The sequence below is a fragment of the Labrus bergylta genome, chromosome 2 (genome assembly GCF_963930695.1).
Source record: "Labrus bergylta chromosome 2, fLabBer1.1, whole genome shotgun sequence".
Taxonomy (NCBI): Eukaryota; Metazoa; Chordata; class Actinopteri; order Labriformes; family Labridae; genus Labrus; species Labrus bergylta.
In genome coordinates, this window is record NC_089196.1 from 12318214 (window position 1) to 12343598 (window position 25385).

The following is a 25385-nucleotide window of genomic DNA, read 5'->3' on the forward strand; positions in this document are numbered from 1 at the left end:
TTTGCTGCTGTAACACTGTAAATTTCCCCATTGTGGGATAAATAAAGGATTATTTTATTTTATCTTATTAGCACATCACACAAAAATAAAAATCAACAACTGTCTGACTTTTTTTTTTTACTGTGTTTTAATGTTTGTATATATAAACATGATATTTACAAATCATACAATGAAAATCAGTTTAAGAATAAAACATGTATCACCTTCTCACAAATGATTAATAGAAAACATCAAGTCATCATGCTAACAAATACTTTTCAGTAGAAGTTAGTGTCAACTGAGGGGTTGTAGCAGCCAGAGATCCTGCAAAAACCAACAGCACAAATGGACTCTTATGTTGATGAGGTCTTGAGTCAGTGGCTGCTACACCAATGACAGGGACCTACACCAGTGGCAAAATCTCCTTATCCACAAACATTGATCATGGATAAGAAAGCCCTATTACTGAGATAATCAACAGTCAGTGCTATCTGTGTTCACTCAGCAGCTGATCAGGCACATAGCTGGGGCCCTCTGCAAGAAAACTCAGTGACTTTTTCTGTGCCTCACATTCTAAACATTGTATGCTCTTCCAAGCACAGAGCACCCTCAAAACACAATCACAATAAATAATTCTTAGTCCATGTAGGAGGTGTCCATTCCTTCACCGTCAGGGTGAAGCAACCTTCCCGCCAGGCGTTCAATGTCATCAAGGCTAAGTTGTCGAAGTGAACGTTCATAGTCCTTGAAGAAAAACAAATATATACTGAGACAGAGCAAGATAAAAAAAAAATATATCATTCTCGAGAATGTGATGAGGAGCTTTTAACACTGATAAACACAAAAATAACACATTTAGTGTCAGCAGTTTTACAATTACAAAAGGGAATATGGAGGACACTTGAACTGCTAATATCAATAAAATGTTGGAGAAATAGGTCCCTGAATTTAAGTACCTTAAGTATTGTTACTAACAGAAAGTTAAAGATCAGATGCTAGATTATAATAATATTCATGTGCAAGAAATGATCATGTTATTTACTTCTGACTAAGGTTGTATTATTGATACTTTTTGATACCACGAGTATTAGAACAATTTAATCTCCATTATTTAATGATCAACAGTATTGACAAGTATTGGAAAGTGGTCAGTGTATTTGTAAAATTTAGACAATATGCAGAAGCTTGATTACAATTTTTGAAGATTAAAAACAGGAAACTACCCAATATAGGGTACCCATTACTTTTGTTTTAGGTGCTGTGCTACTGAATAAAGCATCAATGTTGTCTGATTTTTTACAAGTATAGTATCAAATTTGAATTTTTGGCATAGTGACAACCCTACTTCTGACATATATATGTGATGTATATTCAACAAACATACATGGGTCAAAAGACTTTAAACAAGGATTTGATGTTTCCCTTCTGTTGAGTCTTGAGCCTCAAGTGCGAGCAACAAAACATTTTAAATGACAATTAGAAGCGATGAATACCCACGTCAAAATGGATTATCAATAATACCTTAATAAGCTGTTCATGGACTTTTGCTGCATCAGCTGGACTAAAATGTCTAGCAAGGATAGTAGACACAGTCTGCCACACTCTTCCCTGTGAGCTACTGCTGCTGCTGGCAGCCATCCCAGACGCTCCAGTCCTCTCTCCCACAGGACGGATTACCAGATTCAATTTAGCCTCTGGCCCAATGGAATAATCACTCAAACTGTGTTCATCTGAGGAAGAAAATAGAGTATGCATGCAATCATCAAAAATGTAAACTTTTAATCAATGTACTGAATAGATGTGTGTAAAAAAAGCAATTACAGTTATGCACAAAGGTTGCGAAACATCTGACTGTTGAAAAAAATCTACCTGCAAGTGCTTTCCCTTTATAGAGCAACCGCTGCTGGTTCGCTGGAATGTTAAGACGTTCAGACACAAGTTCCTTTACTTTGGATACTTTCTCGTCTTCAGCCACCTGAAAGATGATCAAAGTGATGTTGCAGTTGTACTGATTAAAACAATACATACATTTTGTTTTCAAAGACATTCGGCGAGCATTCTGCCTTCCTGTTTAGCTGAAGAGTATCAAAGATTAGATTAGATTCAACTTCATTGTCATTGTGCAGAGTACAAGCAGAGAGACAACAAAATGTTTTTGCCGTTCTAACCAAAAAAAAGTGCAAAAGAGCAACAAGGTGCAGTACAAACATGAATAGGCATAAAGTGCAATATGGTAGTAAGGTAATACGGTAAGCTGGTGCAGAGGATAACAGATAAGACTGGTATATTATAGAGCAGCATTGATGGATATAAGATAGTTACAGTATGAACAATATTTACAGTATGGACATTATAAACAATATGTTAATAAATATCAAGTGGAATAGGATATTATAAATACAGTCAAGTAGTATAGGAAGTGAAGTTTAGTGCAGTTCTTCTTCGGCATCAGTTTTACATTAAATCTTAGATATAATTCACACAGGGGGCATGTGCAATTTAATCTTAATAAGCCACTGGACCTTGACCACAGCACTGGTATTTGTCCCATTACGACTGTAGACATGACAGATATTAAACATGTTAGAGTTATGTTAAGAGCAGAGTTTAGTGAATCACTTCATGCCATTGACAACTTAGGCTAGGTTAATAAATAATAATTAACTATAATAATAACTAATAACATCAATGTTCCTTCTGTTCTGTACAGTAAAGTCTCTATTTTAACATATGTCACATACAAGGGTGAGGGCTGACCTACAGGAAACAACTTAAAGACAGGCTGTGTGAACAAAGTCAGACACCGTGTCCAGGATGAAGCTAACTATCTCTTGATCCACGACAGAGCGAAATGTGACGCTACAATATCGTACACGAGTTTAGTCACAAGCATTACATATATTGTTGCTTTACGTGCAGTCAGCTTAACATGCGAAAGGCCTGTCGCTTTCTATGGTCGCTATCTCGCTATCTAAAAGGCTCGTCATGTGGCTAGCGGGGCTACTAGTTAGCGAGGAGCTAGCTTGCTATACAGTCCGTGGCTTACCTGAACACTACACTCTTTTCCTTGCAGGGGTTTCACGGTAAGAATCATTTTCGATGTTAGCTGTGAACAAAGCTCAACCACTAAAATATCGGTTCACACGTTAAGCAACAACAAAATCGACCCCAGAATAACGCTACGTTGCTAGCGCGACTTAGCCACAGGGCATCTCTTGTCAACAGCCCATCTTCCTGTTCTTCGACGGTCGCGGGTTGCTAAGGTTACATCGACGCTCTGCTGCCGCCCGCTGGCAGGAGTATTGTCTGCCCCAAGTGCAAGACATTCACCCAGACACTTCTGTAAGTGAGGCAAGAAAGAAGGAAATTAACACTTTATTTTAACTCTTCTGTTTTTGGAAAGACCATAAATAAATAGCCATAGAAGGGAAGATGAAGGGTAACAGACCCCGACTGGGCTTTGGAATAATTAGAGTCTAAATTATAAAAAACATATATCCACACACCCAGTTCCTACATCGTAAAAATGATTGTTTACTCTCCATTTTTGTTACACGGAGGACTGAGCTTCAGGCATGTTTTTGTTTTTTTTTATTATTTATTTTTGGGTTGACTTTAAAATAAAAAAAATTAAAAATTAAACTAGCCTTTAATTGCTTATTGGGACTAAAACCAATATTGTTTGTGGGTATAAATATGAAAATATATATATTTTTTAAATTTAAAAGAAAACAGTAGCCTACTATTGTGGTACAAACTCAACTTTGAATTGTTTTTCTTCGACATATATCATCTATAGGCTATTTAATCAAATACAACGTTGTAATTTAGGTTATCAGGTTACCATGGAGAGTAAAACATTTTATCAGTACACACAGCCGACCTTTTTGTCTCTTTCCGAGGTGTCAGATAGCTGGGGAATTCTATGATTGATACGCATCGCTTAGTTTGCCTGAGATCCATTCATCCCCATGGGCTCGGAAATACCCCAAGGACCATCTGACCCAAATGGCATCCAGTCAATGCATTTCTCATTAGAACCTCCCGGATGGTCTCCTCTGTCTTTGTCATGTGATTGCCTGCTGTCAGTGCCCAGCTCTGACCAGCCCCGAGCAACAGAGGAGCATGTTTCACTCGGGCGTGTACACAGGAGATGCGCACCTGTCGAGTGGACTGTCTCCTGCCTAACAGGGACAAATCTGTTGAGGACCAGTGAGGGAGACTTCCACAACGCCAGACCGGCTGCATGTGGTGAGTGATGTACTTTATGGTTATGTTATATTTAACTGGAGATTGCATGCAGCTGTGTTTATATAGCCTACATTTATTGGACACATAAAACGCCGTTCTCAGATTATACCAACTCATCCATTGGTTACAGAGGCTTTTATGTGTGCGCATTGCTCCAGGCGCACATGCGACCCACAATGAAGACATCTATAGTCTTAATCATATTCCTGCAGGGACGCAAAGTGTGTGTGACTTAATAAATAGTCTTTACAATGACCTTGTCTGAGGCGTTTCATAATATCTTTGATTTTACTGCTCTTGTGATGTCTTTATTAGTATAATTCTGGTATCTTTGTGAAGTGTCCTTGAATTTCTATATTTCAATACAGTAGACTAATACAGTGATTACATAAACATACTGAATTTATAATCGCAATTTGGCATAAGCTACCCCTGATAACCAAATCAAGTGCTGCAAGAGGTATAACAGCACTGAACAAACAGAGCATATGTATGGTCTTCTATTTATTGCATGGGAAAATGTGTCATTGGATTATACCTGACAGTTTTCCTATTCAGTCAGTTAAAACATATACCCAGACATTACTCACATTACATATTGCTGGCTACTTCTGTACATCTGCCCATCCAGCAATCTAAGTTTTTACGAGCCTCTTTGTTTTTCTTTCTCTATATAAAGTAATAATTTGAATGTTCTAAGCCTAGTAAGCAAATATATTGTTTCCTCCATTTATATTCATTTTAATATAAGTAGTTTGGGGAGAGGCAGATACAGTAGAGGTTGACTCTCCAACTATAAGTTAACTGAGATTGTGGGGACAAAAAGGGACTTGATGCAACTCATTGTCAGACAAAAATCCAGTGTATCGTCATCCACTATCTCTACGTAGATACGTGTATGCATGTTGTATTTTGCAGTGTTTTATCATCTGGTGTTTACAGGTAATGGGTACACTTCGGGACCTCCAGTTTGCCCTGCAACTTAAGATCGAGGAGCTCCGCCAGCGGGACATGCTCATAGATGAGTTGGAGCTTGAGTTGGATACAAAGGATGAGCTCATTCGGAGACTTCAGGAAGAACTGGATCGCTACAGAGCCACTGTCACCATTCCAGGACCTTCTGAAGCTGGAGCAGGTTCACAACATGAGACTTTAGTATTATGTTAAAGCATCAACAGGTAGCTGAACAGTAGCCTTAATCCTGACTTACTGTCTGTGTCTTCTGTAGCTTGCTCAGCTAAAGTGGAGCACAAGCAAGAAGCCAAAGGGAAAACCGTCATATCTGAGCCCTTCACTTTGGACCCCGTGACTCTGGCCATGGTTTCACACAGAAGCTGTGACAAAAGCCTGGAGTAAGAGCACAATTTAAGTCTAAAATCTGTCTCTAAATTGTTCAAGACGTGGCGCCTTTCTGCAAGACTCAGAATCAATAAATATGTCTGATCTTTTTTTAAATAACTGTGGACACAGTATCACATTGAGTGTGTTAAATAACTTCAGTGTTACTTCAGTATCCTCCTTCATGTCCTCAGGTCCCAGAGACTGATTCATGCAGCGTTTTTGAAAAATGACTTGATGAAGAACCTTGATGAAGGGGAAATCAGAGCCATTACAGCCTGTATGCATCCCAGCACCATCAATCAAGGCTGCTATGTCATCCAGGAGGGGACCAATGGGGCTCAGGCTTATGTTTTAGAAGGTAAATAATTTTCGTTTTACAACTTCTAAGATTAGGATGTTTATTACATTTCTTTACATAACATAACATTGCATTTCTTATGTATTACGTTTGTTCAAGGTGTTGAGCACAATGCATATAATGAAAAGCTTCACCATATTTGTGATATTTGTGTATCAATTAATTTTTTGTGGCTCAGAGTTTGACAAGATATTAATCTCATGCTGTTGTGCCACACATTCGTGTGTAAATTGCATCTTTGAGCGAGAAAAGATGAGGCACTTTGGGGAATAAAGAGTGACCCACATTGATCGGTGCTTGATTGTCCTCAGGAATCTTGGCTGCTTTAATAATGTGACAGCAGGAGGGTATCTTGTTCTATCGTTGTCTGATGTTGGACGGTTTGGCTCAGGGATGATTGTTGGTTGTACAGTATGATTCAGAGTCTGGAAAGATTTTCCCTGTCTCCATGTTTCCTGACACAAAAAGCATGCACATAACAGTTCTTCACTTTGTATCTTCACTGACTGTGTTCTCTTTAACAGAAGGGAGGCTGGATGTGACAAAAGATGGATTGAAGCTTCTCACAGTCGAGCCAGAAAACATGTTTGGAGAGTTGGCTCTCCTCTACAGCTGCACCCACACCTTCTCTGTCTCAGGTATCAAAACGTTGTTTTGTATTCTTGGTCTTACATCAGACATCACTGGAGATTTGTCACATCCGAACAGTGTTGTTGAGTTGAGTTTGAGTGTGATAAAGTGAGGATTTATTTGTGATATAAATAATTCCTGTTTGAACAGAAATCCCAAACAGGCAGATTTATGATGCTAGTGGACACTAGATGTGTTGAAATTTAAAATCAAAGATCTGAGATAACACACAAGCTTCAAACAGTTTTCTCAGAGATGTGAGGAATTTCAAACATGTTCTTCTTCTGCATATACCCCGCCTGTCCCACTTTCTCCTCTTCTAACGACAATCCAACATGCATTAACCGCTTTTTACAAACATTGTCAGAATGAGTTCATATTCTCTCCACTCTTCTTGTGGTTTGATAAGAACTTATCGTACATTTCTAGTGAAAGAATGAGTGTTATTCCTTACAGAATAGAAGGTGTGCTGTCATTTCCTCCCAGCAGCTGATCCAAGAGTCCTTTGGGAAAATGTTCTTATCCATCGCCACATGAATCTGACCCGCTTTCACAAATAAATTGGCTGTGGAAATCGCAGAGAGAGGTTTAAATTGAAAAGAAAAAAAATCTGTTTATTTGCCTTGTTTGGTCCAAAAGCATCTCATTCCAGTTTTTAAACTGTTTTCTCTATCTCACGACCAGTCAGCCTCTCCAATTTGCTGTTTTCTTTACTATCTTCTCTTCGGTAACAATGCTGAGACGTGTTGTCTTTTTTTTCTTTTTCATTTCTGTCGGCACCTCTGTTTGATCTGATCAGGACACACCGTATTTATCCCTCTCCTCACCTGGAATTACTTTTTTTTTTTCCTCATCATTGCCACCTGAGACCATCAATAAGGCTGTGTTCTTTTTCATATTGAGGGTGATAAAGGTTGCAGCTGAAAACACGGCTGTATCGTCAGACCTTTGGGGTCAGTGTGACAGAGGACTTACAGCAGTAAATGTCTCACTTATTTCAAAAGAGAAACAGCGGACACAGCATTACAATGAAAATAAAGCCATGCATTGCCTTTTCACAAGGTGCTAGAGTAAAAACTGATGATGCAAATCTGAATGGGGGAATTGAGAAATCAGGGCTGCACCATGTTATCAGATGGTTGATCTAATTAGACTGTCTAGTGGATATCTACGTCCGTTTGCAGGAAGCTTCAGTGAACCAATCAATACGGGTCATTATTAATTTACAAGACCCTCTTTCAAACTCCATTTCACAGAGAGAGGGTAATAATATTTTGGGACGTCAGATTAGATTTAAATTAAAAGCTATTCCCTGTAAGAAAGAAAGTACTTTGATTTCTTTATACTCCACATGGGGAGCATTCAGTATAGTCTCTTAAAGCTGTAGCTGCTTTTTACATCTACTTGCATCACTTCTTGCATCCTAATTGTTTTACCACTTCAGCTGCAGTGTCACTTACACTCCGTCTTTGAACCTGCAGCACAAACCGACAGCATGCTATGGGTTATTGACCGCAAGAGCTACCAGACCATCCTTATGCAGAGTGGACTCAACAGCCTTTCTCATTCGATGGAGCTGCTTAGCAGGTGAACATCACAGCCCATTCACTTGATTTGACACAGAGCAGGCTCAGATCGCTCGATGCAATCTAGCATCTTTAACACAGTATCTTCCAAGGGTCACGCTCTTTTTCAGACATCTTAATGGTGCATTTAGGTTTTGTCACCCTGTCCAAAACCTCCCTATCCTTTCTGTATGTTTTTAAATATTCTAATGCACTGAGGAAAATGACACACGGCCCTTTTCAGAACTGCCATTGGGCTTGACTTGTTAACACACTTCATTTGTGTCTGCAGCGTTCCGTTCCTGCACTCGTTGCCAGAGGATGTCATCATGAAACTGTCTGACCTCACGGAGCAGGTACAAATTAAATACTTAAAACCTGCAGCACAGTGTTGTGCAACCAGCAATTCGTCTATTTATTCAAACAGAATACAGCCGGAAGATTATGTGTGCACACAGATGGAGCGCGTGTAAACAATCATGTTTACATGCGTTCCCCTCAGCTTTCTTTGTTTTGCATCAGTTCACTAGTACCTGCTTGGATGGAATCAGATTGAATCTTTTGTTATTACCAGCCTATATTTTCTGTCTTTTCATTGTTGTTTTCCCCGCATTCTTTTCTAATTATATTTCCTATGTTTTCTCTTCTACCTTTAATTTTTATTTCCACAGACGCACTATTCTGATGGTGACTATATCATTCGACAAGGGGCCACAGGAGACACCTTTTATATCATAAGCAAAGGCCAGGTAAAGCTGTGTGCTCTCTGCCTGCAGCACAGATGAAACATGGCTTTTCAAAGGAAAACGATATAGATTGTGGAGGACAAAATGTCAGCACAGCTTTAGAAACAGCTCTCTGATGGTCATAATTGAGTTCTACATCTATTGCTTTCCCACATCACCTCTTTTTCATTCCCTCTCTCTTTGCCTCACTGTTTGATCTGCCAGGCGAAAGTGACAGAAACGAAGCCGGGCCATGAAGAGCAGTTAGTCCTTTCTCAGCTCTGTGACGGACAGTGGTTTGGAGAAAAAGCTCTGTGGGGGTAAGGAGGGAAAAAAGTGTTATTGCAGAGGGAATTATGCAAAGGATACAGTAGATTTTAATGAAAGCAGTGCATGACGGTTGAAAGTGATATTTGTGGCATCTATGACATTATTTCTAATTATTGTGTGCTGTGCATGAATAAGTGTATGTTTCATTCTGTGTTTAGAGAGGATGTTCGGACTGTTAATGTGATCGCCTCTGGTGAAGTGACGTGCCTGGTCATAGATAGAGAGTAAGAAGATATATCTTATTGAAAATACATTTCGATCTGATTCAGTTGCTACAGCTTGATTTTTTGTAATGTAATTATGGTGGGTACTTGGAAAAGAATCAGATGTTTTGTGCTTCAGGACCTTCAAAGAAATCATCGGTGGGTTGGTATTTGACTGCAGTAATGAGCTGCAAAGCCAGGAATCTAAAATCCAGTGAGCCGCAAAAAAAGCACAATTTCTACAAATTTTATGGGCATGCTGTCTAGAAAGCACAAGGCATAACGTCGCCCATGTTTTTTTCTATGAGCATGCCAGATAAGGACCCTGACCTCCTCTCATCGTCCACTTTAAGTGATTTCCAGATAATCTGCACTCTGGCCTTTGGGGAGTTTGGTCACGTCGACTTGGTGAGGCTCAATCTTACAGACGCTCGCTCACAATGACTCCTATCTCCTGTGATGCTGCCTCCTCTTCTAGATTCTATGTTTCTATAATGTAATCTCTCTCAGGTGCAACTAAGGAGCAACATTCAGTGTGTGTTTGCCATGAGGGTCCTCAAGAAGACGCTGATCCTCAACAACAGCCAACGAGAGCACATTCTGAGAGAAGGACGCATCCTGATGGAGGCTCGTTGTCAATTCATAGTCAGGTGTCTGCTCTTCAACACTTATCTCACTTATTTTATTTATTTCATATTTAAAGTTTATAAAAGGTTGCCTAGAATGGTAATGATTGAAACAGATCTACAGCGTGAACCTGTAGTGGTCTGTAGCTAAGAAATGATCATGGATTTAAACCTACTTGTAATTTACATACCTAAACATACAATTAGGCTCCAAGTTGGGACAAAAGTACAACTTCCCTTTTAATTTGTTTTTACATTTCTTTCTGACCACAGGCTACATAAGACCTTTAGAGACACTGAATGCTTGTACATCTTGACAGAAGCTTGTCTTGGTGGGGATCTCTGCAGTCTCCTTAAAGATAGGTAAGTATGATAGAGACAATTATGATGAAAGGCACTTCTCGTCACAAGCCCCTTTGACACACACGCACTCCTGACAATTTCTAGAAAATGCCATGACAGTCTGCCCCTTATATATTCCAGAGTACTCCTTTTCCATATTCCCCTCACAGGAGATCTTCCCTGTCAGATGCTGTAGAAGTCACTGTGTAATGTATCCTATAACGTAACATATCCAAAGATGTCCAATGCTACGTGTAATTGGACATATTCACAATATGAATGGATGAGTGGAAAAGAACATATGGCTGCATACTTGCTCATCATCCCCTCCTGCTTGAACTGAATTTTTCCCGACTATTTCCTCCTGCGTTCACACTGAGGCTCGCTCACATTTTACTCATTATTCAAGTTAATGGATAATATTTGAAAAAATCAACTCGTGTTCACATTGTGAGCTGCGTTTTGGAAATTTCAGGAGTGCAGTGCACAAATGAGAGGCGGTGCTTATACAATTAAGACTCAACATGGGAATGAATACATCTGTCTACACCACATTTGATTTTTTTCCTTAGGGTGGTGGTGGTGGGGGGGGGGTGCTGGATGGCTAAAAGAGGTCTTCTACATTCTTTTTTCAGAGGATATTTGGATGAATGCAGCGCCCGGTTCTTCACAGCTTGTGTAATTGAGGCGTTGACCTTTCTCCACTGTCGAGGTGTTGTCTATAGAGACGTTAAGCCTGAAAATGTTGTTCTGGATCACCATGGTTATGCCAAACTGGTACTACAATCTCTTACAAACTTGTGTCTGCATTTTGATCAGTCTTGAAAGTTGTACCAAAGGTAACAAATTTTGTGATTTATGTTTTTCTAGATTGGCTCGAGATGCCTAAAGAGAATTGAGGTGGGTAAGAAAACCTGGACATTCTGTGGTACCCCTGGATATATGGCTCCTGAAATCATCCTAAGCAAAGGCCACAGTTTATCTGCAGACTTCTGGTCACTGGGAGTTTTTGTGTTTGAACTTCTGAGTGGTTGGTAAGTTTTATGGTTTTGTGCAGCCCACCCTTTTTAAGCTTATTTCTTCAGTTATGGATTGAAGTGATGGTGATAGGTTCATGCTTTTCTCTGCAGGCTCCCGTTCAGTGACCCTGACATGATGAAGATTCTCAGTGAAACCATTCGGGGCATCGATCACATTGACTTTCCAAAAACCATCAGCAAAAGCGCCTCCAGTATAATAAAGAAGCTGTGCAGGTGTTGTATATAATGTAATGTAATTGTATATCATACAATTATAATGTGTGTCCTAACGTTTTCTATTTTTAATAGTGCTTTTACAGACATTAAAACACACAAACAGGTAGAAGGATATTAGTGTTGCAGGTGTATTGGACATGTTATGTTCTATAACACCACCTCTTGAGTGACAGAATCTGATTACTAACTCAGTTTGTTTGTTGGTGTGTTCTTGTTTGCTTTCCATCACCAAGGAGCAATCCCTCGGAGAGAGTGGGCAGTCAGAGAAACGGGGCCAAGGACATTCAGAAGCACAAGTAAGGCGGCAGATTTATCGCAGCGGAGAAAAAACTCACAAATGGCCAGTGCTTGTTGTAAACAAGCTTTACAGGTTGTGATGCTTTGATTATTTTTCAGATGGTTTGATGGATTCAACTGGGATGGACTTTGTAAAAAAACATTAATCCCTCCAGTAATTCCCAAAGTAAGTGATGATCAGTTTTTCTGCTATTGCAATGAAAGGATCTACTTTACATTTCATGCAGATTTTTTTACCCTGTTTTCTGTCTTTTAGGTTAAGCATCCTTTGAACAGCCAAACAGATGGTCATTATACAAAGGGCTCGTCAGAGCTGTGTGTGAACTGGGATGATTTCTGATGTAATAGCTGTGAACTGGAAAAAAAATCTGTCTGATAACTCTTTTTCTTTAAGGTTTTGTCCTTTAAAAATATCACTGCCCTCAGTCTTGCTGCCATCAAGAATCAATTGTATATGAGTATTTTTTATTTTTTAATGAGATCAGAAACTGCAGATATTGATTGATAAAGGAATCACATTGCTGCCTGCTCTGTTGAGATCAGACTGATTCTGATGTAGACTCTCTAAAGATCTATAAACTATAAAGGTCAGTGCTGTCTCTGCTGTTGGATGTAACAGTTTTATAAACCATTGTACTCATGTCTCTATGGATGAATGTAACTCAGTAAACCAACATACTGCAAAACACTGTCTCCTCTTCCGTTTTATTTCTAATCTGCAGGTTCACCACCTTGAGTTCCACTGTTCTGGTGCAACTGTGTCATTATCTAATGTCCCAAAAAACTAAAAATGCAACAATAAGCGGTAATTTAAAAGTGACGTCAGAGTCATCGAGAAAGCGTCAGTCACAGAACAGCAGCGGGATAAATACAGGAAATGGCGTTTTCTAATTTCAAAATAAAGTAGCCTTACTGTTTAGTCAAAATGATGTTTCGTTATCGGGAAAAGTGGCAATATGCTGACATACCAGCAGTTACATTAGCTTAGAAATCATGGGAGGAGGCATGCTTGAAGTTCATGTTCTGTATTGACAGAAGGGTACCTCACCACAGGGGAAATATTTGTCTTGTAAAATAAACTAAAACTAATTAAATAGAAATGAAAAAATGTTAATGAGGAAATGCGAAAGATAAACATAAACACAACAAGACAACTTGCCTTTTTTTTTTTTGTAGTTTATGTTTGTACGCCTCATTTTCTTTGTCAACGTGACCGTGATATTTATCATAAAATCACATCTTCTTAATGAACATTTTTGTGATAACATTGAAAAAAAAAAAAAAAAAAATTGCATCTCAATGTGTGAAAAAAAAAAAAAAAGTTAAATTCTTCCTCTGCAGATGGCCAGTTAAGACAACTTTCATGTTTCATTGAGAAACCACAGATGTTTGCACGAGCAGTGTTGTCGTCGGACGTTTTACTTCAAAGGTTATGACCGGAAGCAAAAGCACGACGCCTCGCGCTTGTCCTGTGGACAGATTTGGATGGATTTGCGGCTGAACTAGAAAGTTTTGTAGCACAATCTGAGGAGACTTTGGAGGCCTGCGGTTTAACAAGGTAGGTTTCGTATGGTAGGCTATTCGTTTGATTTCTTTGGTTGTTGTTGGTTTATTTTTGCACGTATTTCTGCTCGGTAGGCAAACAAACACTTCGAAGGCTCACATTACGATGCACAAATACAAGTTTAGTTACAGCCCGCTGAGTTGCACCCGGCCACCGAGCTGAGACTTTGTTGCAGCTGAATCATTCTGAAACTTTTGTATGCATTTCAAATAATTGTTTGTATCCCGCTTAAAATCATTCACAGATGATACACGCCTCACAACGGTGTGTTTCTTGATGCTGCGTTCAAAGACCATTTGCAGAATTAATGTAGGATAAAGCAGAGACTTGAAGGTTTAATAGACATGTTTGCAAGCGTCCCTACAAATTCTTTAAAGACACTAGGGTGCACTTCTGTGTATCTATCAACCTTAGCACTGAGCTGTGGTATTTTGTTCCTGATCCAGCCTGGGAATAATTATAGTTGGCTAGTGTTTCCGCCCAGAATTGTAGTTTTTCTGACATTCCTTTCTTCCAACCACGGTCAGTGCATTTCTCATACTGTATCTGCTTTTTGTTTTTTTTTGTTTCTTTACCTGCAGCTCTGATATTCTGGGTCATGCTACATGTTTGAAGCTGCCCTATATGGCCTTGTTCCAACACTCTGGCATCCTCTTTTTGAGTATTTGACAGCTCTAGTGTAGGCTGTAGTGTGGCCGCCGAGCAGGGCTGCAAGATCTGCCACTTACTGATTCAGAGGTGACCTGTGAGGTGTGTTGACAGAAAGGCTAAATGTGGTGCACTACCTTACTCGCATGGTGATGTGTGAACCTGTTGCTGGCGAGAAAAGGCACAAATGCTACACTGTCTGTGAAAGTAATGACCCCTCCCCCTGACAGGAAAGGTGTTTGTTTGGATGGATGTCTGGTGAGGTTTTCCCTTATTCCCCTAAAACAGGAAAATGTCAGTGTGACCCAACGTGTGTGTGTGTGTGTGTGTGTGTGCGTGCGCGTGAGTTCTTCAGGCTTAATTTAGGAATCATAGCCAGAAAAAAAACCTGTGCGTTTCCTTCATTCATCGTTTCCTCCACTTGATGCCCGGGTAGCCTCACGTGTCCCTGCTCCTCCCTCCCCCTGCAACTCTCTCCTCATCTCCCCTCAGGACCATTCACTCCTCTGGGCACATTGGAAGAGCTCCGAGTTCATTCCTGCTTGTGCTGATGCTGGTGCTGGTGCCGGTGGTGTTGGTGTTGGCAGGCCACACAACACTGTCCCCTCTCTCTTCCCCATAAAATCCTCCCCCCCTCCTTGTGTCACCTCCTGTAGTTTTTTAGGTCAGAGGGAAGCATTCCCCAGCTCCGCTCTCATCACCACAGAGGCTCTGCAGGCTACTGTACAGAGCTGCCTCTCACTCTGTGTTGCAATTCAGAGAGCAAATTGAATTTTAAGGGGAAGAACTTAAGTCTGGCTCTACAAGAAGGCCATATACATTTTTTGATATTTATTATTAATTCTTAATATGATTGGGCTGTTAATGCCTACATTTTAGAGACAGGACAGTGGACAGAATCAGAAATCGGGCTGAAAGGGTCGGACCCAAACCTGGGCCACACACCCAGAGGACCATGTCTCCGCACATGGGGTGGATGTGCCAACTGCAAGGACACCTGCGGCTTTTTGTTTGTGTGGAAATACAAAGGAAAATAAATTCTGCAATCTGCATCCATATTTTTTTTAACTCTGTAAGGCTTAAACTATCAAATAATTGTCAAGAAATTATTTTCGTTGGGCCCAGGTAGCCTAGTGGCTACACCATGTACGGCGGCTGTAGTTCTCCCAGGCTGGGTTCGAATCTGACCTGTGGCTTCTTTCCTGTATGTCATTCCCTACTCTCTCTCTCTCTCTCTCTGATTTCTGACTCTATTTGTCCTTTCCTGTTCACAGGTTCTTTCTGTCCTGCATCATGCATCTCTGTTGAGTACTGATTTGTTACTCCATCTTTTGTTGGTTTGTAAATGTATGATGTGGGTGACTGTGGAACAGATATGCTTTAAATTGACAAAATCCCCCTTAATACCTGCTGTATCATATGATACACACATTTTACTTACCTGCTGTATCATAACAAAGAAAAAAACCTTCTTCGTTCTTTACCAATATCCTACCAAAACGTTTGGTGAAGCTTCCTTTGGCATTTATTGACCCTGTTAGGTTATTTCTCTGACTTTATCCGACTCTTTTTTTTAATTGACTTAATGTGAAGCTTGTTTTATTAAGGCCTCTGATATAACATTTGACATGAAAAACCCCTGAAACCCTGACCATGAAACTCGCATTTACATTTGATTCCAGGCCAGATCTCCAAACCAGTTTCTGGTTTCTGTTTTTGAACGTTCCACATCCTTCGCTGCTCTCTTGTTTGTCTACCTACTGAAGCTGTGAATCTCTTGTGTGCTCTCAGCTCTGCCTCTGCTTGTCAGCGTGTGTCAATGTGCACAGACATGCAGACGGCCTCGGGCTGCTGCCTTCCTGTGAGCTTGTGTTCTGCTCTTTAATGGCATTTATTGTTAACAACAGCTGAATGTAAATTTATTTTCAATTTTTACAAAATATAGTTTGATGGATCAGACAACCTTTTCCCCAAAATGTACATTTTGTACGTTAAATATCACTTAAAGTAGTGCCTCCATGTGTACCCGTCTTTTAATATGAATGAAGTGTAAAAAGGCATTCATTCATTTTTTTTCTCCTCTTTGCAGGCTATGAAAGTACATTTGGTTTATATCAGTTTATTTTCTCATGTGTTTGCTATTTCTTTTGTGTGGTGTCTTCCAGGGAGTAAAGGCTTGGAGCACAATGGTCCCTGTCTGGGCCTTGACAATAGGCCTGATGAATGGGAAAGAGAGAGAGGAGGGAACGATGGGGAGAGACAGAAAGGGGCTACAGGAAGCTCTCCTTACAGCCGGCTGTCATTTTCTTTTATTGTGTCACATTTCAAAAAGCCCTTTGTTTTCTGTCTTTTACTGACTTAAAGGAATCAATGGGATAAGCAGCAGTTTTTTCTCCAGCAGGGGTCAGATTTTAAACTCAGATAAATTGAAGCTTGAAGTGGATTCTGAGTGTGGCATCATTTTGCCCATACAGGGAAGGGAGGCAGCGCTGGAGCTTCATGGTCAGAGAGGAGGGGAGGGGTGTGTGGTATCAACCAGTATCCCCTCTCCTATTGGGTACTGGGGGAGAAAGTGGGTGAGAGGTTGAGGGGTGTGCGGGGAGGGGAGTGCATGTGGGAAAGCAGAGATTTATTCAGTGAGGTGAATTCCTTGCTGGGAGTCAAGAAGGGACTTTGACGAGCAGCACCTTGGCTAGGTTTTTGTTTTGGGGCTTTAGATGTTCTGAAGTTACCCCCCTCTCATCTACACTTACTCACTTACTCACTTTTGATATGAGCAATAAAATGTTTGGCAGAAAGTGATGGGGTTGGACTAAGTCGGTCCTCCCCCTCACCCTATCTCACCGCCAGCCCCTTGCTACCTTACACACCCTGGGGTCTCTCTCAATCTCGACATGACTGAGAGTAACCTCAGAGGCTGTTTCTTTTAAGCCAATCATTATTACTTCCTCATGTCTCTCCACCACCGCCACTCACCCCTCCTCCCCTGTGTGCAGCTCAGGCCTTTGCTTCTGTTCTTGTTCCCTCTGAGCGGTGCCAACAAGCATGCGTCCCAGTGTGGTGCAGCCTTTCAACCAGACTCTTAGACTGAGGTTTAACTGTTTCACAAGTGGAAACATGTTTCTAAAGATATCTTCTTTAAGGCTTTGAATATTAAAGGTAGAGTAGACTTTCTCTTGTAAGATAGATGTGTCAAAGTAAAAATCTTCTGACGCATGTTTACAGCTCTTACGAAAAACAAGTGGTGATGTGAAGAAAATGTATGAAAGAAGACCTTTACAGCTACAGAAGGATCTCTTTTGAGACTGAGGTAACCTAAGGCAGCGACAGTTGGGGTTTTGTAATGGGGTGGGGGAGTGAGGTCATGAGACCTCAGTACACTGCTTCTCATCTCTGCCCCAGGCTAGTCTTACAGGCTACATCATATGCTACTTGGATAACATATTGTAATATCTGCCTGAAATGTCACAAGTCAAGTTGCGTTGTGGGTAATAGAGACACCAGTATTTTTTTGCAAGCAATGAACATGCTTCGAATGAAATAGATAGATAAATGCTATTTTTAGATTGCAATTCCGCAGCTATTGGATGACTTCGTCCCACCATTACCCTGCCATGAAATTTACTCTGAAGTGGAGACGTTACATTAAAAAACGTTAACGTTAAATGTCCCGCTTTGAACTGGCAATATAAAGAGGCCACAATATAGTTCTGTCCATTTTTACGATGTCATTTAAGTCTCGTTTATTTTCCAACACTGATCCTTTTGGGATGTGATGAATAACTTTTCTTTAGCTGAGTGTCGATCACTGTCGCTAGAAAATCCTGAAAAAGAAAGCATTAACAACTTCAAAACTCCGACTCAAAATAAATCTCTTGTTCCTGTCTTCATTGTCTTTCTCTCTCTTTGTACTGACCTGCAGCTTCTTCGTTGAAGATGAAACTTCTTATAATTATATTTTGACCGATGAAAGTGGCTGAACGACTAGTCCATTGGTTCATTGCTTCATCAAGCAAATAATGTGAATAGTGATTGTCTGGTTTCAACTATATCAGTGTGAGGGTTTTGATACTTTTTATGATAAAACATTGAAAACTTTGAACTGTTATATTTAGAGAAGAGCACTTTGTAGATGTGCACTTCAGCTTTGGGATATTTTACTGGATACATATTTATTTGTTTATTTATTTTTACAATTTAAAGACATTTTGCAGACTAAACAATTCATTATTTAATTGGAAAGTCTTTGCAGTATTATGATATAAACTGATATAAACTCAGGCGGATTCAGATATTCTGAATTATACTTTACTATTTCTAACAAGGTGCAAACTTCAAACTACTTTTTTGTCAGTCAACTGAAATCATTTAAGGATAAATTTGCACTGAGCTGATAACTCAGCCTGACGGATTTATTGGTCGAGTTCAACCATTGACAAGTTAACAAGTATCTCTGTCATAAGTATCTATTAAGATCAATACTGATAACAATGTTTAAGAACGTTTTAGTTTGTTTTAAGTGCATTATAACAAAATAAACTAAATCAAATGGATGATAAAACAGGTTGAGACGAAAAGTAAACCTTATTCAATGTGCTTCATGTTTGTGTGGCGCCCTCTGCTGGAGATGCTGCATGTTTTCGTATTCCTGTATTGTATAGCAGAGCATTAAATGTTCCTCACTTTACTATTTTTGTTCCTTTTCATTTTTCCCATCCTCTCTTCTCAGCTATGCATTTCCAGGAGTGGTTACGGTCACTCCGTTCCAGCGCTGGACTCAAAGCATCGGAAACTGAGGACCTCTGGAATCTTCTGCCGTCTCTGCCTCTGTCGTCCTTCTCTCTGTCTTCCCTCAGTCTGTCCCCCGTCTCTCTGCTGGGTTTAGGAGCTCTTGCCTCTCTCACTGCGTACTGGCTGGTGACCCGTCCTCGGCCCATGCGTCCTCCTTGTGATCTCCAGGCCCAGTCTGTAGCTGTCAATGTGAGTGGATCATGATGGCTTTGGGCCTCAAAGTATTACTTTGTTTTTGTGACGGCATCGTTATTGTAGGAGGGTGGTGAAGTTTTGGATTGGGTGTGTGTCATAGGGAGATCCAAGCTGCAGGCGATCGGCTCTTCTTACAGATGATTCACTGCTGGAGTTTTACTACGATGACACCAGGACGGCCTACGACATGTTCCAGCGAGGCCTGAGGATAGCAGGTGGGGAAATATTCTTAAGACATTTCACTGAACCTTAACCTGAATTTTCTCATTCACAAGATAAACAAAAAATTTCAAGCTACCATGGACTCATACTCAGAATAATGCTTAAGTTAGCATTGATGTGTCACATCTGTCTGCTGTGCTTTAGGAAATGGCCCGTGTCTGGGCTTCAGAAAGCCAGGGCAGCCCTACGAGTGGATCCCCTACACTGAGGTGTGACATGTTTAAACATGAATTGTATTTGATCTCTAACTCTTTGCTGTTTTGTTAACTGAGCACCTCAAACCTCTTCAGGTGGCGGAGCGGGCGCAGGTGCTAGGCTCAGGGCTGCTGGCTAAAGGCTGTCAGCCCAACCCGCAGCAGTTTGTCGGGATATTTGCACAAAACAGACCAGAGGTATGGAATCATCACTGTGAGGATTATATTATTTATTCTCATACACAGATCTCCAGAGGTTTATTGATGTGTAGCCTTCTCTTAAACTGGATCACATTTTTTGATTAACTTACGATTAAAATAGGATTTTTTTTTTATTGTGCATCCTGAAATTGAGCTCTTTTTTTCAAATCGAGAGCTGGAGCTGGATATGGGTCTCCAGGGCAGCTCATATTGGAGTTTTCCTGCTCGCAAATATTTTTTTTATACAACCATCAGGCATTTTTGTTATTCCTGTGTGATGCTGAGAGTGAAAGATCATTTTCTGCTCCATCGGAGCTCTTAACCGCTCATCAGACACGTCCAAACACTTAGTGATGTTTGTTGTTTCAAGCTGAATATGTTTAATTTGCTTTATAAATCTGAACTGCATGGTGAGGTAAATCATAATGCATTTTGGACGTATGTTTAGATAAAGATCTCTTTAAAGCGCTCAGTAAAGAGGGTTATGAATGAGTCTAACCGTGCTGCTTTGTCTCCCTCTGCTGGTCAAAGTGGATTATCTCAGAGCTGGCCTGCTACACCTACTCCATGGCTGTGGTGCCGCTGTATGAAACGCTGGGGCTGGAGGCCATGGTCCACATCCTCAACCTGGGTGAGAAAACCTGCATGTGGATTTAACTAAATATTATTATTATTTAAAGGAAGAGTTCACCTAAAGTACCTGTTCTATCTCAGGTTTCATTTTTATATTCAACTTATTTGACTTTATTTTTAGTGAAAATATTGGATTCTTTTATACCATGTGGTCTCAAAGTCTAGATAAGCATCACCCTTAAGAAGATCTGATAATGACACAAACAGTGATAACTTTGAAAGAGTGTTTGAGGGGGAAAAATGTTTTAAAAGCAAAATTGACTTCAAAATTGTGACGTGAAGTCATGAGCAGTTCTAGCAATACGATTACTGTACTTGAATAGAAAATGTGAATAAGATCCTACATACGGTAACCTACTGTCCACCACTGGTTACCAGTTAAGACCTGTAGTTCATGTTGATGGTTTCCCATCTAGCCCCCAGAGTATTAATTTGTCTCAGGCGATTAAACAAAAAACATAAAACTAAAATCCCAAGGCTGAAATACTCGCATTAGGTGAGACCAACTTCTTCACATCTGGCTTGACAGCTTAGAGTCCGGCCCCCACAGTGTCTAGCAAGAAAAAAGCTGTCCCTTGTACAAATGTAGTTGATGACCCCTAGTTGATATCCTTGCATTTGACTGCTCTGACATTCCTGCACAGGTTTAGTAAAGGATGTGAGTTTTTTGGTGTCTTCCTAGCTGAGATCTCTCTGGTGATCTGTGACCGGGAGGAGAAAGCCGCGGCTCTGTTGGAGAACAAGGAGAGAGGCGTGACTCCGACGCTCTCCTGCCTGGTTCTCTTTGATGATTTCAGCGAGGCCTTTGTGCAGAGGGCGGAGAATTGTGAGGTGGAGGTTTTGAAACTGGAGCAGCTCATGGTGAGCGGGTTGGAAGTACTACGTCCCTGTAATGTAGACTCATTTAAGTGTTTCCCCTTTAATTAAGCCATCCATGGTGATATGTAAATTGCCTGAATATCTCCTCCTTGTCCACTTCTTAGAACCTGGGCAGGCAGAACCTCAAAGATCCTGTGGTGAGTCTATCAGCTGCTACATCAAACTGGTCCCAGTATATAGCTAATCCTCCGCTAAATTCCAGGATTATAGTGTTATCCTTATAAGATATCATTAACGCTCACTTGTAAACATGGCTTAAATTAAGTGAGGAGGTAGCCTGTTGTCACATTCTCATGTTTTATTGCCTCCTGCTGCAGCCGCCCCAGCCTCAGGATCTGGCTGTGGTTTGCTTCACCAGTGGAACCACAGGTAGCGTCTGATTTCTGCCTAATTATCCTTCACTCACATCGTTAGACAAGTGTCCTTCAGTGCCCACTAACTAACCTCTCCTCATGGCACCGCTGTAGTTTCCTTTGCACTGCAATAATGCCTTGTTTATTTATCCAGGGAAGCCCAAGGGAGCCATGATCACCCACGGCAACATCGCCTCCAACACTTCCTCTGTCATTAAGATCCTGGAGGTCTGTCTACATTTCCACCTCCTTGTTTAATTGAGAACAGGCTCACAGCTAGCATCACATCCCGTCTGCGTGTGTCTCTGTGTCTCCGAACTGTCCCTTTCCCTGCTGTGGCTAATGGTATGATTAATTGGCTGTTTGATTGCCCCTGTCGCTGCCAGGTACTTTAACTAATTGCCCCTGTGTAAAGACTCTGCTATCTAACTGCTGCTGAAAAAGACGTACGGTGTGTTTGATTGCCTGCGAGGCTTTTATCGCTCCCCTGTGCTTTGCTCATTTTTCTGTTTTCTCTCAGGGTTCGTTTGTGATCCGGCAGGAGGATGTGTCAATCTCATACCTGCCACTTGCCCACATGTTTGAAAGGATGATTCAGGTAGTTGATCCAACTCTCAGACATGTTTTAATGGTTGTGTGTGTGTGTGTGTGTTTAAACATGAGGTACATTTATCTCTGTCTCAGGTCTCCATGTTCTGCCATGGGGCCAGAGTAGGATTCTACCAGGGCGACATTTCTCTTCTCATGGATGACATTAAAACTCTCAAGCCGACCTTCTTCCCTGTTGTCCCTCGCTTACTCAATCGCATCTATGACAAGGTCAGTAAAAACATTCAAATGTTATATAACCTTGGAGGGCCTATGGGGCACTCAGAAGGCTAGCATCAGTTTTTTTTTGGTTGTGTTTGTGAACATTTTCACTGATCTCTGTGAAGATCCTGGGTTCGGTGACCTCTCCTTTGCGTCGAGCTTTGCTCCACTATGCTGTGAAGAGAAAACAGGCGGAGCTCAGCAGCGGCATTGTGCGAAACAACAGTCTGTGGGACAAACTGGTGTTCAACAGGATCCAGGTCAGTTGTTTGAAGCTCCATTTTTACTTTCCCTATTTTGCTGCTAATAATTATCACAACTTAAGACCTACACAGCCAGTGGCTTGTCAGAAATCCACCTCCAATGAAACTGTCATTACCCACCTGTCTTTTAACAACTTATTTCCCATCAATCACTGAACCCTAAAGTTGTCACTGCCTATATTTTTGCAGAACTCGACACAAAAGTTCAAGTGCACCAGCAGCCCTGCATATAGTGAATGTATTTCTATCCAAACTTTACAAGCGTAGCAGTGTTCCAGTAATCAATGCCAAAATCACCCAGAGCGCTTCAGTCCTCTGGGAGTGTATTGGAGAAGCGGGAATGTTTTGGCTCAGTATGGTCAATGTAGACAGAAATATTTTCTGCGGTGAAAAAAAAATGCAGTTATGTTTGTCTTCCTTGTATCTACAAGACAATTGTTTTTTTTAACCATACTTATACTCTGCCTGCATGACTTGTATATCAGGCCAACTTAGGGGGAAATCTGCGGTTTGCCCTGACGGCTTCAGCACCCATCTCCCCCACGGTGCTGTCCTTTCTAAGAGCCACGCTGGGCTGTCTGATCTTTGAGGGTTATGGACAGACAGAGTGCACCGCAGGCTGTACTTTCTCTATGCCGGGAGACTGGATCGCAGGTCAGAAACCTTTACATTGTGAACAATTGTAAAAAAAAAAATCTGTTATTAAAAATTATTTTTCCGATTTGCTGATTGAAAAGTTGAGATAAAAGGGTCATCGCAATTACCCAGAGCCCACTGGTGTCTTAAAATTGTTTTTGTTAAACCAACTGCTGAAAACCCCAAAACCTGCCATTTTCGAAATGACAAAAAGCACTTTTTTGCATCAAAAATCTGTATGCCGATCTCTTTATTGAACTATTTGAAGATTCATGTTATGTCATCTGTGGTCTCTCTGATTTTAAACTTGTTTTCTCTGAATTGCTTGTTTCTGTGTGTGTGTGTGCCTCATCTGTTAACGCTGTGCTAAGGAGTTGTGTGGATGTGTCTTGGTCAGGTCATGTTGGTGCTCCTCTGCCCTGTGCCATGGTGAAGCTGGTAGACATCCCCGACATGAACTACTATGCTAAGAACGGAGACGGAGAGGTGTGCTAATATAAAGATTTCAAATGACATATTTGACTAAAAAACCTTTTGTAATGCTGAAGTTCTCCACATCTTCTTTTGTCAGATCTGTATTCGTGGCCCCAGTGTGTTCAGAGGTTACCTGAAGGACCCAGAAAGGACGGCTGAGGCCTTGGACAGTGACGGCTGGCTGCACAGTGGTGATGTGGGCCAGTGGCTCCCAGTAAGATTACACAAGATAATCTGAGCTAAACTGAAAGATAATTATTTTCTTGACTACTGCAAGAGAGCAAATGTTTTTTTTTTTTTGTACTTTCTTCCATCAGAACGGGACACTCCGCATCATTGACAGGAAGAAGCACATCTTCAAGTTGTCCCAGGGAGAGTACATTGCTCCAGAGAAGATTGAAAATGTCTACATGCGTTGTGTTCCTGTGCTGCAGGTGTTTGTGCACGGAGATAGTTTACAGGTACAATACCATACAAACGATGAATGTGGTCCAAAGCTAAGCAGACTTAACATGTTGTGGTCTAAAGAGTTGATTTTCTCTTGTCTCGTGTTTAGTCTTTTCTAATAGGCATAGTTGTGCCTGATCCTGAAGTATTTGTCGACTGGGTAAAAGAGCGAGGAATTGTGGGATCATATGAAGAGCTGTGCCAGAATCATGTATGTTTAATAAGTCCTTATTCATTTCTCTTGATCACTAAAGATGACTTTATACTTTTGAACCAAAGTGATTGGGTTATTGATCTTCCATCAGGATGTAAAGAAGGAAGTATTAGAGGATATGAAAGCTGTCGGGAAGGAAGCAGGGTTAAAGTCTTTTGAACAAGTAAGGAGTTTCTCAGTTTTTTTGAGAGTAGGCACAAACCCCCACGATGCCAACTTTTTTTTGTCTTTCCCTTCAGGTAAAGGACCTTTACCTGCACCCAGAGGCGTTCAGTATCGCCAACGGCCTTCTCACCCCGACGCTAAAAAGTAGACGTGCAGACATCCGCAGAGTCTTCCAGGAACAAATATCCAACATGTACAGCAAGACGGCCATATAAAGGACTCTGTTCAGTAAACAACACATAGAGGCTTCTGTTGTCGAAGAAGGGAAACATGGGACATGGACCTGGGAGCAGAAAAATCACTTAACGTCTAGCAGTGCCTTATCTCATACTTGGGTATATTTTGGGATATTGATGAAGTTTTACCTCACATCCACCTCTTGCACAAAATGTTTTAACTCTTCACATAACAGGTTAGACCAATGCAACCAAACCACATCTCCTTTTTTTTTTATTCCAATGTCACTGTTGTCTTTGACATTAATTCAGAGATTAGATTCACGACTTGGTTTACTGATAAATCTTTTCTCTTTTTTAACCTTCACCTAAAGTTACATTTTTTAAACTAACGAGGGTTTTAACCAGCAATGATTTGTAGAAACAAAAATGTCTGAACTGTATATATTGCTTATACTGAGATTGTTGACAGGACACTACTTATTCCAGTGATGTGAAACTAAACAGAAATAAAGGTTAGTTACAGAAAATACTTGTGATTAAATGTTACATGACAAAATATCACAACTCTTGCACTCACACTGGAACTCATGCAGTAGACTTATAAGCAGCATATA

General features: G+C 40.7%; 3 protein-coding genes across 4 annotated transcripts; 2 read left to right on the forward strand and 1 right to left on the reverse strand.

Annotated features, from left to right (window-relative positions):
* Positions 1-104: 104 nt before the first annotated feature.
* On the reverse strand, positions 105-3220 carry ubl4a (ubiquitin like 4A). The gene is made up of 4 exons (XM_020657746.3): positions 3026-3220; positions 1849-1954; positions 1501-1709; positions 105-723 (listed from the first exon to the last, which is right to left on the reverse strand). The coding sequence occupies exons 1-4, from the start codon at positions 3071-3073 to the stop codon at positions 616-618; spliced, it is 471 nt and encodes a 156-aa protein (XP_020513402.1). The 5' UTR covers positions 3074-3220; the 3' UTR covers positions 105-615.
* A 419-nt stretch (positions 3221-3639) lies between these two features.
* On the forward strand, positions 3640-12589 carry prkg1l (protein kinase cGMP-dependent 1, like). The gene is made up of 20 exons (XM_020657807.3): positions 3640-4230; positions 5173-5365; positions 5459-5582; positions 5763-5929; positions 6454-6567; positions 8041-8146; positions 8417-8480; positions 8796-8873; positions 9075-9169; positions 9338-9403; positions 9522-9596; positions 9691-9790; positions 9893-10032; positions 10282-10371; positions 10986-11127; positions 11221-11384; positions 11481-11603; positions 11840-11902; positions 12003-12069; positions 12160-12589. Exons 2-20 carry the CDS (start codon positions 5176-5178, stop codon positions 12241-12243), a joined length of 2052 nt encoding a protein of 683 aa, XP_020513463.1. The 5' UTR covers positions 3640-4230; positions 5173-5175; the 3' UTR covers positions 12244-12589.
* Positions 12590-13322: 733 nt separating this feature from the next.
* On the forward strand, positions 13323-25300 carry acsl2 (acyl-CoA synthetase long chain family member 2). 2 transcript variants are annotated; one of them, XM_020657183.3, is made up of 20 exons: positions 13323-13461; positions 18845-19095; positions 19202-19316; positions 19468-19532; positions 19614-19715; positions 20250-20349; positions 21034-21212; positions 21335-21367; positions 21548-21599; positions 21738-21811; positions 22104-22181; positions 22268-22402; positions 22519-22653; positions 23142-23310; positions 23690-23778; positions 23864-23980; positions 24084-24227; positions 24323-24424; positions 24519-24590; positions 24667-25300. In XM_020657183.3, exons 2-20 carry the CDS (start codon positions 18847-18849, stop codon positions 24805-24807), a joined length of 2151 nt encoding a protein of 716 aa, XP_020512839.1. In that variant the 5' UTR covers positions 13323-13461; positions 18845-18846; the 3' UTR covers positions 24808-25300. The 2 variants fall into 2 exon arrangements, with proteins under 2 accessions (XP_020512839.1, XP_065821103.1); XM_065965031.1 differs by lacking the exon at positions 13323-13461 and adding an exon at positions 15394-15418.
* Positions 25301-25385: the final 85 nt, after the last annotated feature.

Excerpts from the sequence above, each read along its gene's own strand:
- acsl2 (XM_065965031.1), top strand. Across the intron at positions 21,812-22,103 it reads CTGTCATTAAGATCCTGGAG|GGTTCGTTTGTGATCCGGCA; the intron begins GTCTGTCTACAT and ends GTTTTCTCTCAG. Across the intron at positions 23,779-23,863 it reads CTAAGAACGGAGACGGAGAG|ATCTGTATTCGTGGCCCCAG; the intron begins GTGTGCTAATAT and ends TTCTTTTGTCAG.
- prkg1l (XM_020657807.3), top strand. The coding sequence starts at position 5,176 with ATGGGTACACTTCGGGACCTCCAGTTTGCCCTGCAACTTAAGATCGAG. Across the intron at positions 11,128-11,220 it reads ACCATGGTTATGCCAAACTG|ATTGGCTCGAGATGCCTAAA; the intron begins GTACTACAATCT and ends ATGTTTTTCTAG. Across the intron at positions 11,385-11,480 it reads TTTGAACTTCTGAGTGGTTG|GCTCCCGTTCAGTGACCCTG; the intron begins GTAAGTTTTATG and ends TTTTCTCTGCAG.
- ubl4a (XM_020657746.3), bottom strand. The coding sequence starts at position 3,073 with ATGATTCTTACCGTGAAACCCCTGCAAGGAAAAGAGTGTAGTGTTCAG. Across the intron at positions 1,955-3,025 it reads GAAAAGAGTGTAGTGTTCAG|GTGGCTGAAGACGAGAAAGT; the intron begins GTAAGCCACGGA and ends ATCATCTTTCAG. Across the intron at positions 1,710-1,848 it reads TAAAGGGAAAGCACTTGCAG|ATGAACACAGTTTGAGTGAT; the intron begins GTAGATTTTTTT and ends TTTCTTCCTCAG.